This window comes from Onychostoma macrolepis, chromosome 11 (genome assembly GCF_012432095.1).
Source record: "Onychostoma macrolepis isolate SWU-2019 chromosome 11, ASM1243209v1, whole genome shotgun sequence".
Classification (NCBI taxonomy): Eukaryota; Metazoa; Chordata; class Actinopteri; order Cypriniformes; family Cyprinidae; genus Onychostoma; species Onychostoma macrolepis.
Window position 1 is genome coordinate 4,007,747 of NC_081165.1, and position 10,513 is coordinate 4,018,259.

General features: G+C 34.7%; 1 protein-coding gene across 3 annotated transcripts in view; it reads left to right on the forward strand.

The window, feature by feature from the left end:
* sarnp (SAP domain containing ribonucleoprotein) overlaps window positions 1-9,195 on the forward strand; it is a 34,000-nt gene extending 24,805 nt beyond the window's left edge. The window contains exons 2-13 of one of the 3 annotated variants that reach the window (XM_058791401.1): window positions 787-933; window positions 1,691-1,790; window positions 2,324-2,364; window positions 2,878-2,936; window positions 3,069-3,120; window positions 3,420-3,493; window positions 3,850-3,887; window positions 4,726-4,745; window positions 4,846-4,914; window positions 6,055-6,141; window positions 6,303-6,354; window positions 8,995-9,195. In XM_058791401.1, coding sequence (XP_058647384.1) covers window positions 901-933; window positions 1,691-1,790; window positions 2,324-2,364; window positions 2,878-2,936; window positions 3,069-3,120; window positions 3,420-3,493; window positions 3,850-3,887; window positions 4,726-4,745; window positions 4,846-4,914; window positions 6,055-6,141; window positions 6,303-6,308 — 579 coding nt within the window. In that variant the 5' untranslated portion in view covers window positions 787-900 and the 3' untranslated portion in view covers window positions 6,309-6,354; window positions 8,995-9,195. The remainder of the gene's footprint in view (window positions 1-786; window positions 934-1,690; window positions 1,791-2,323; window positions 2,365-2,877; window positions 2,937-3,068; window positions 3,121-3,419; window positions 3,494-3,849; window positions 3,888-4,725; window positions 4,746-4,845; window positions 4,915-6,054; window positions 6,142-6,302; window positions 6,355-8,994) is intronic. The other 2 variants (XM_058791400.1, XM_058791399.1) reach the window with 2 other exon arrangements.
* The last annotated feature ends 1,318 nt before the right edge of the window (window positions 9,196-10,513 follow it).

Consider the following 10,513-nt stretch of genomic DNA (forward strand, 5'->3'; position numbering starts at 1 on the left):
AAATATTTTGGATTGATGTGGAGTTATATTAGGTATACAGTGGAAAAATTAATGAAAAATAGTTTCCTTTTCACCTTTACAGAAATCACAAGAGTAATCAATTTCTAAATTAAAGCATTCAAGCACATGTTTAACTGGATATATTCCATGCATTATTTTAAAAGAAACCTCTTTTACTTTGTTATTAATATAGAATTTGTCTACTGTTCGCCAAGCTTTACGCCAATCTCCAAATACAGAAGACCAGAAAAAGCAAGCTGGAGGATAAATAATGTTAAGTGTATTCCTATAGTGTATAGTTATTTGAGAGTCTATTTTGTATAATATTTGTATTACCAATAAATATTTTACTCTTGATCTCTTCAAAATTCAAATCTTTCTCCTGTGATGCACTTCTGAGAAGGGTCAAATTTTTTTGAGGGATTGCATCCATTACAACTGAAAATTCCTATAGAAAAATTCCTTGTACGTTAATAAAACTCCATCATTGTTTAAGAGCTGGCTAACTACTATAATATTGTTTTCAATCCAGTAATCAAAATATAAAGATTTATTTTTGTATAAGATGTCTTTGTTGTTCTAAATATAATACCTCCTTGGTGAGAAAAGGCCAGCGTCCATGCCATAAGAGCTTGTTTATGAAATTTTGCAAGCTTTACCGGTATTTTTTCAATTGAATAATTGCACTTCAACAAAAATTCGAGGTCACCCAATTGCTTAAATAAATATTTGGGAAAGGAGTTCCAAATACTATAGTAATTAATTACAATCTCAACTGTCCCACAGGCGACATTAGTCCCAAGTCTCCTGACCGACCGGTGGCGCTACAGCGCAAAATTGGCCGTAAAGACTTTAAAACCGGAATGAAGCAGATTTCAAAATACAAACCTCTTCAAGAAAATGGCGGAAGTCGTGGAACTGCATAAACTCAAGGTAAGAAACGAGGCGCAAAGAACATTTCTGTTTGGTGTTTGGATCTAGCTGTAACGGCAAGATGTTTTTAGCTGTGCTAAGTTGGATATGATGAATAAGTCGTGATTATATTTAACGTTGCAAGCTTCATTCAGCACTCATGTTGCTCAAAAATCTAGCCAGCTTCCTATAGACAAGACAGCGTTTTGATTCTAGCCTCAAACACAGCGAGCTGTGCACCGTTCGTTCCGCGATGTAAAACATTTACCGGTTTACTTAAAATCATTTTAGCTCAGTCTTCTAAAATTCGACTTTTACTTTGTTCCCTCACCACTCAGGCACTACGTTAAACTAAAGTGGTTTATCAAACAGTTCACTCTAAAAATAAAACGCAATCAGCACGTGTTCTTCTTCCCCTACAAGTGCCTAAAAAGTTAGTTTCTTACTTTTTTTGGCCATCATAGTCCATCAACACCTAGCTGCTTTCCTAAACCGCATTTTTGCGCGTAATGGTCTGAAAATCTAGTGAGCGGTTTACGTAAACAACGTGTTAGAGAAAAACTCTTCCATCTTTGTCTATGTATGGTCTCTTTTTGTTCTTTTTCTATATAAATGTCACGGTACAGTAAAATGCTTAGCACTCTTTTATTTAGAAGAAGCCATGTTTGTTCAGATTTTAACTTTGTGGACTGACAAAACATAGGTTTCACACTGCAGATGTGTGATTTGTTTGTGATAAATGTAACCCCAGTCATTATAACTAATATAATCTCCACAGTTGGCAGAGCTGAAGCAGGAATGTACTGCTCGTGGCCTGGATGCCAAAGGAAATAAAGCCGATCTGATTGCCCGGCTGCAGGCTTACCTGGAAGAGCATGGTATGCATTTGCTTAAAGCAAGATATTTCATCCTTTTTATATATTTTATTTTATGGTTAATTATTATCTTATTTTTTTCTTGACCAGTTCTGATTACTAATTGTGTTCTTAGATGTCTCCTATCAAAGATCTTCTCTCCTATTAATGACCACCTTCTCCATTGTTTTTCTTAAAGAGGTAGTCATTCAAGAATGAAAATTCTGACACCCACCCTCATGTTGTTTCAAACCCATATGAATTTCTTTCTTCTGCAAAAGGCGATATCTTGAAAAACATTGGTAATAAACAGTGTTTGGTCCCCAATAACTTCCATAGTATTTTTTTTTTTCATACTATGAAAAAAAAGAAACTCGTACAGGTTTGGACCAACATAAGGATGAGTAAATGATGACTGAATCTTAATTTTTGGTTGAACTATTCATTTACCAAATATGAACAAAAATCATTTTAGTCAAAAAAAATCATTTAGGACAAATCTTAAATTCAGAAACGATGCCTGTTTAAAATAATGCACATTTAAAATGTGTTTTCAGAAGAAGTGAATGAAGAAGAAGTTCTGGAAGAATATGGTGAGGTAAGTTTTCTAAGATGTAATGTTTCTGCTGGAATTTTCAGGGCAAAATCTAATGATTCACACTGAATGTAGTAGCAACAGTGTTATTTTATAGAAATGAAATGCATTGTGTGTGTTTGACTAGTTTATGCCTGGATCTGATCACAAGTTTCCATGAACCGATTTCGATAGAGTCTCTAGTTGCACTCTGTTCATTGCATTTAACTCTTTAACATCAGGCACGTGCTGTTTTCTCATTCTTCAGTGCTACTTCTATTGTTGTAACATGGTGATTATAAACAGATTTTTTTTTTTACAAACTTCACCTATCTAGTTTTATTTTAAAGCATAACAAATTGCAATCTATAATTGACAGGTAAATAGGTGGTCACTTGCCTCTCTGACGATCTTTCTTTGGGGTTTTTAATGTATTTTAATAGGTGTAAACATACAAATGTGTTTGTTTCAGGTTCCAGATGGGACAACAGTCATAGTGTTTGATTTGCTCAATGTAACATACTGCATGTGTTTTAGGAGCCCTTTGCCAAAGAAGAGACGGATGACCAGAAGCAAGAGTTTACTCCTCCTGAAGTGTATGCCGTTCCCCTTTCACTTATACATCAGCATGCATTGCACATATAAAAAAATATGCTGCACTATAGTACTAGCTTTGCCTGAGGAATAGTGTTTGAAAATGGGTTTATTTACTGTGCTTTTAATTTCAGGGTGACTGAGAAAAAACTGGTCAAGATAAGCCCTCCTGATGAGGTTGATGAGGTAATGATCTTTACTGAAACCACATACAGTGTTAGTCAAACCACATTTGTCATACTTATGACTGTGTATTTTTTTTTTTTGAAAGATTCTTACCATGTCACTGAGTTTAGACACTACAGCCCTTGGTTCTGCTTTGCTATTATTAAACATTTGTGAAACTTGTTTGTGAAATCACAGCCAGGTGGCACAAAGGGGTGTTTTGCTATAGTAGGGCATTTTTTTTTTATATGACTTAAATCCTATGGTATATTCTACATGCCATAAAAGTAGTAGTATTTAAATTATTATTTTCATTGCAGCGGCTTCAGAAAAGAGCGGAACGCTTCAATCTTCCACCGAATGCGGACAGCAAAAAGGCGGCACGGGCAGCAAGGTTTGCTTGTTTGAGAGAGAGAGAGAGAGAGATTACATTAAATGTCATTAAAAGAGGGTCGAAGACTGAAGAATTCTGAGAATTTCTTTTGAGTGAAATGCAGTGTTTGGACTGTGCAATGGTCTTATGTAAGAAAAAGTGTCAATATTTGTCTAACATTCAAAACAAATTTGACAACACTAGTAACTTGCACATGCATTCTAGAGAAACAAACAGACTTGTCAAATGGGGAAAGTGGACATGTGAAAGTATACATGGGTATCATCTCTTAGCTATAATATTTATGTAATCCAGTAGATTATTTTGTGTGTTTTGAGACCTCTATATATCTTTAATTCCTATTCTTGTTTTAATAGGTTTGGTTTGGAAGAACCTGAATCTGTGTCGTCCAAAGGTGAGTTGACATCTAATGTGTACAGTGCATCTCAAAACTTTTTTCAAAAGTCCTTTCGTTAAAATACTGCTGCTTTAAGTTTAGTTTGTGTTGTGCCGCTTTGATGCTGTTGTCATGGGTAAGACCGTGATGGTATTTTTGTGCCACGTATTTCTTTTACTGCTACATATTGTTTGTCCAGTTTTATTCACTTCTCCTATCCACCTTTTTTTTTTTCAATGTGGAAGTAAACTGTTTTTTGTGAATGTGTGAGACGTACGCTTAATTAGCTGCTGTAGGGAAATGACGAGAAGAATAACACAGTGCAGTAAATGGTGAAAATTATAAACGCACTGGGTTGTAGCACAAACATTAAGACAATGCATTTAAATATTATGGTAAGAAACAGCAGTTTGCAAAATCAATTAGCAAAGCATGCTGTTTTGCACAACTAAATATAGCTGGAAGTGGATGACCCAGACACATTAAATTTACAAATGGCAGTTTCATTTTTCGGGAAAAATAAGGTGGATTAAAATAGCATCAGACAAGTACTTTAAAAATGAGTTGCAAATGAAAGACGTGACATAACATTTGAACAACCAGTCACTAAGTACAGTGTTTTGATCTGCAGTTGGTCATGACCAAAAGTCATCACAAAGAAAATCAATGAATGACTCGGCGAGTTGTAGTTGATAATGTCTTCGAATTTGAATTTGGACATCAGTGCTTGCTCTGTGTTTGTTGTGTTGCCTGTGTGAGCACTATATCTATCTTTAAACTTAAGGTTTCAAGCTACAGTGTCTAATTAATGAAAAGTTCCATTCATTGACATATGTTGTTCATTTGTTTTTTTTAGGAACTTCAACCAAACCAAATGTGAGTAGTTTAGTTGCACATCTTCGTGGGGGCTTGGAAATTGAAATGTGAAACAACTTTCTCTGCAAAACCACTGATAAACGTGGCACTCTTCTTTCAGGTTGACGTTGAGGTATTAAAGAAGAGAGCAGAACGTTTTGGCATGAATGTCTCTTCAGTTTCTAAAAAGGTACCTTTTTTCATATTTCAAAACTTACAAATGACATTGTTTTGCATGGTAGCTATTAGGGATGCAAAGATGCCATTTTTTTTAAGACCTGATCCGATCCCGAAAATTCTGAGTATCGGCCGATACCGATCTGATTTTTTGTATCTTTTGTACCGATCTGAATGTAGAATTTCTATACTTCTCTGTGTTTAACACACAAAAGAGTGACGATAAGGTAAACACAATCTACTACATGTAGACATCTTCATTTTAATGAAAAAATATATAATCACAATCTGTCAAAAATACTACTATAAACTAGGTTAGCGAATAATTCAGCAGCAAAAGATACTCTAGAAAAATCACGGGTGCACAATTATATAAAATCTAGTGAAACATTTTTATTTGTAAATAAGTGTAAGACTAAATCTGGTCAAATGTTACACACTGCTCTGTATTGTTGTAAAATACATTCATGAAAACAAGTAATACATTTATATATAAATATAAAATTAAGACATTTCTTTTAAATGTATAGCACGGTAATGAAGGCAGCAACATATGATTGATAGGACGGAAGAAAGACTATTACTAATCTTTCAATGCGCAGGAAAGTATTATAATACAAAAGGCTCCGATACAGAGCGGCACAAAGTGCTTATGCGCATCCCGCATGCAGAATGATGCGTTTGACGCCACAGCGCAGCCCTCTGAGTCCGCACAGAAAAGTTCAAAGTACAAAGGGAGGAGATATTGATGTGTAGTGTATTAAATCTGTGCGTTAGTTTATTGAGCCTTTTATTTGAACAGTTTTAAACCTCCGTAACTGTGCGCTCTTGGAGTGTTTCATCGTTTTGACTGTCATAACCGAACGCAACACGCAGTTTGAATGCTGAATGGAGGATGACAGACAGCCGCAGCGGGAAGAAGAGTTTATATGAACTTGAATTGAACTATCGAACAGCTTCAGGACACTTGAAATATAGTGCACGAAAACTTTATAAAGCACCATAAAGTTTTTGTGCCTTTCGTGGGTTCAATAATAACACAAAATAATATATGCACAATATCGGATTTGGATCGGTCTCGTCTGAGTATCGGATCGATGCATCACTAGACTAGCTATTTGAATGTTTTGTTGCCCATTTTGTGTGTTCACAGATTGAGGATGATGAAAAGCTTAAGAAGAGGAAGGAGAGATTTGGCATTGTCACAAGTGCAGCGGCTGGTGGAGCCAATGATACAGAGGTATGGGTTCTGCTGGTGAACTGCTTTTAAATGGTTCATTAAATCTATGTGTGATGAATGATTATACATGAAATCTGTTCATCATATAAAGTGATCATGCCTCTCAGGAGACTTGGCTTAAACTGCTATTTATATGTATTATGTCTGTACTTTTTGCATAGGCGTAGCTTGACTTTTGAGCTTGGGGGGGGCCAAACCAAGCCAGTCGATTTGGTCAGTCAAACTTTTAAATACATTTTAGCATTTCTGTAGTAACGTACAAAGTCACAATCCGTGTACCATTTAAAGGCGGTTTTACTATGATTTGGAGCAGCAGCAAGAGCTTGAGGTTGCCATGGCAACCAGATACATTGCACGCAATTTACTTGTAACGGCTGCATTGTCTATTTCTAATGTGCTAGCAATAAACGCATTGAATGGAATGCACCATAAACATGTTTGCCAACAGAATCGCAAAGTACATTAAGCAAATCAAAGAGTGAATTACCCGCTGCTTTAAAACCGATATCTGTTGGACATAATTCAAGTTAAAAGCACAAAAGCAGGCACACAAACACGTTTAGTAATGTTAAATCTTACTGAAAATGGCCAATTAAGCAGTTTATATTCTGAAATCTATTTCTAGGTTTTGTTCTGTGCGTTAATTACATTTGGATGTAAATGGTCCTTTTCCTGACATATGTGAAACACTGAGCTGAGGATCACCTTTATGAGGCTGTCCGGGTCTGGAGTCGGGCATCTGTCTTTATTTTGGTTGGGTTCAGATTCCTCTGCAGTTGTTGTATGTTGTGTTTATTAAAAAAAAAAAAAAAGGGGGGGGGGGGGGAAAGCTAAATATCCATTCATGTCATGCAAGCAGTAATAATAGGCTGTTATCCGCCAAAATGCAGATTCGTTACGCGACAACTTCTTACTAATGACTTTCCCAATCTCGTATGTATAAAATTATTTTTTTAAATAATTTACAATAAAGAACAGTAAAATATATTAAAATAACTACATTATGTGCATATTTACTTTTGCGTTGAAAACATTAACAACACATTTGGTAAAATCTTTCAATCGTTAGGCGGGGGCAAGGCCCCCCTGGCCCACCCGCAATCTCCACCCATGGCTTTTTGAAGCTTGAAAATGTTGATTACATAGATTTTTGATAGATGGACAAAAGATGAGAAAATATTACGAAGTATTTGTGTTCTGAAGATGAACAGAGTTTTCATTTCTGAACACAGGAGAAGCAAATTCACCACTCTCAATTCAACTTCATCTGATGTGGGGGGTTTTTCTTGGTCATTGAATATGGCCATCTATGTAGAGTTGCCCCTTCTCAGAAGCACATTAAATGTGGTAAACAGAAGCTCAAATGTTGCTTGCTTGACACATGAGAACCAAAACCGTTTCTTTTGTCAAGCAAGCTATATGGAATGGCTCATTTAGGGCAGTGCTAAATGTCTTCTCTTGCTGAACAGGCATAATGTCATCAAAACATAAGTGTCTTTTGAGGGTTGTTTTTGTTTTACTGATGAGGTAGATATAGATTCTCGCAGGTTGAATGTAGCAGCAGTTCAGTCTTTGCAAGGTTGAACATGGAAAACAAGAAGGTGCACACAATAATTGTTGATTTTGTGATTTCCTAATATCTTTAACTTTATTCTTTTGGATTAAAGATACTAAATTAATTTACCAATATAAGTTGTTTTTTTTTCTTCTTAAGTAACACTGGTATATTTGTAGCAATAGCCAAAAATACATTGTATGGGTCAAAATTATCTCTTTTTCTTTTGCCAAAAATCATTAGCATGTTAAATAAAGGTCATGTGCCATGAAGATATTTTGTAAATTTCCTACGGTAAATCTCTCAACTTAATTTTTGATTAGTAATATGCATTGTAAAGAACTTAAAAAAACGCCTTTAAAGCTGTCCAAATTATTTATTTATTTATTTTTGCACCCTCAGATTCCAGATTTTCAAGTAGTTGCATCTCGGCCAAATATTGCCCTAACAAACATACATCAATGAAAAGCTTATTTATAAATCTCAATTTCGAAAAATTGACCCTCATGACTGGTTTTGTGCTCCAGGGTCACATGGGCTCTTTAAGCATAAGTTTGTGTTTTTTTTTTGTGTGTTTTTTTTCTCTGTTCATATTTATTTAGGTTATTTGCTGCTTAATTCCAAGTAATAAAGGATCTGGAGCGTTAATGTAGACTATGTACAAATATCTTTTTGTTCTTAGGGAACTATAAAAAAAAAATATAAATAACATTTCAGCATCTGATAAAATACCAGACAAATATTTGTATTTATGCATTAGTGTTTTATTTAATGTTTTATGAGAACACACCTGCATGTATGAATTTCTTAAATTTTCTTTAGAAGGCAAGGTGCTACACTATCTAAAGTGTTGGGCAACATTCTATTCATAGTTTGTTACAACCTCAAGTTCTAAAATTTCTTGATGTATCTGGAAAATGATTCAGGTTATCTTTGTTGGAAGAAATAATGGTTCTACAAATTTGATAATATTGTGTGGGGTGACTAGCATTGCCTAAGAGACAAGGTAGAGTCACTGTGGCAAGACTACATTTTCAACATCATCTCCATATGATCGGATTAAATGTACTGTTCCAACAAACGACAGGAGTTTTTTTTTTTTTTTTTTAAATCTCAGATAACACTTTGAGCACATTCACTTCAGAGGAATAAAACTGAATCTTATCTGCGAGTTAATCGCTGTAAATTGTGGCAACACCTCAAGCGAGGTTCCTATTTATATCAATATTGACCGTGTTATGATCTTGTTTGTCACTGTATAGCCCTTCTCCTCACCCCACCCTCTCTTTCTTTTTCAGGCAAAGAAGCGAAAACGTGCTGAGCGGTTTGGAAATGTATAAAAAAAAAAATGGCTCTTACCCTTTTTCTACTTTTTATTAATTTTTTTTTTTTTTTTTTAAGTGTTCTTTGCGGTTCATTTTGTGATAAGCTTGTAATCCCTGTAGTGCCATGGTTGTTTATCTGCTATTTACATTAAAAGTACCCCAGTTCCTTACTAATTTCTCTCATTTGTCCTTTATTTTTGATGTGATAGATGATTTGCATTTGGCATCAGTGTGTGTGGATCCTTTAAGTATTAATATGCATCCTTCAGAAGTAGATCAGGAAAGGTGAACCTACTAGGTGCTAGAGATATAATGCTACATTCATATGGATCGATGCATGGAATTAAATGATTATTGAAATGTATCAATGCAAAGCATAAAAAAAAAATGTATTTAAGATCTCAAAGCATGCATGGATTTAGCTACAAAAAATCTCTAGTTCTCCACTAAAGAAAGTCACCAACCTTTTGGATGGCCTGAGGCAATGAGTAAGCACGTTTTGTTTTTGGAAGAACTATTCCTTTAAAGCTGTTAACTCTCACTAGCACACCAGTGGGCTCATTGTTATTACGTATTTGAGACCGTTATATATTAATCTAGAACATAAATTAACTTCTACACAAGCCCTATAGCATTGGAAAGTAGTTTTCATATTTGACCACCGTTTTTAAGATATATTTTGGAAGCTCTGGTTTTGGAGCTTGCTGACTGGCTGCCTCCACCTGCTTCTCAGCTTTCTGCAGGACATGCTGCCACAAACCAAAACAGATCAGGCTTTCCAGCAGTGCCTACAGTTTAAGATTGTGCCACAAGAAAAACCCTATTATCTGCATTGCATGTGGTGTACCTCTTTGCTTCTTGCCAAATGATGACTGTTTCAATGATTGGGCAGCCTGTTATTACATGCATACTTTTTCACACACATGGCTTCTCTAAGGTATTACTCCGTTACTATAATCTTGAATTTATAAGTTTGTATGATCGTATAAGTCAGCTTTGGGGTGGAACGAAAAAAAAAAAAAAAAAAATTCCTTCAAGTTCATTTTATTAAGTAAACTGAAGTACATTTCAATGATATACTTCTATGTATATATGTAGTAAATACAAATGTATGTAGTAACTATTCCAATATCGATGCATTAGTAGTATATTTGTATGTGTACTTTCAATATTTTTACATAAATTGTATTTGGAAAGTCTGCTTTATCAAATGAACTTGAAGAATACTTAAACTCATATGCCAAAAAAAATAAAAAAAATCTTAATGTAAAATATTTTTTTAAATGTATTTATTTATTATATACAATTTACAATTACTTGTAAATATAGAAAAAAATATATATTTACAAGTAATTGTGCTTTTACTGTCACTTACTACTAACTCCATAAATATGTAACGAAGATTGTGGAATTTTCACACATTTTGCTTGTCTTTCTCATCTGATGCACTCAGTTGCGTTCATGGAGCTCTCTTTTAACAAGCTAATGATCT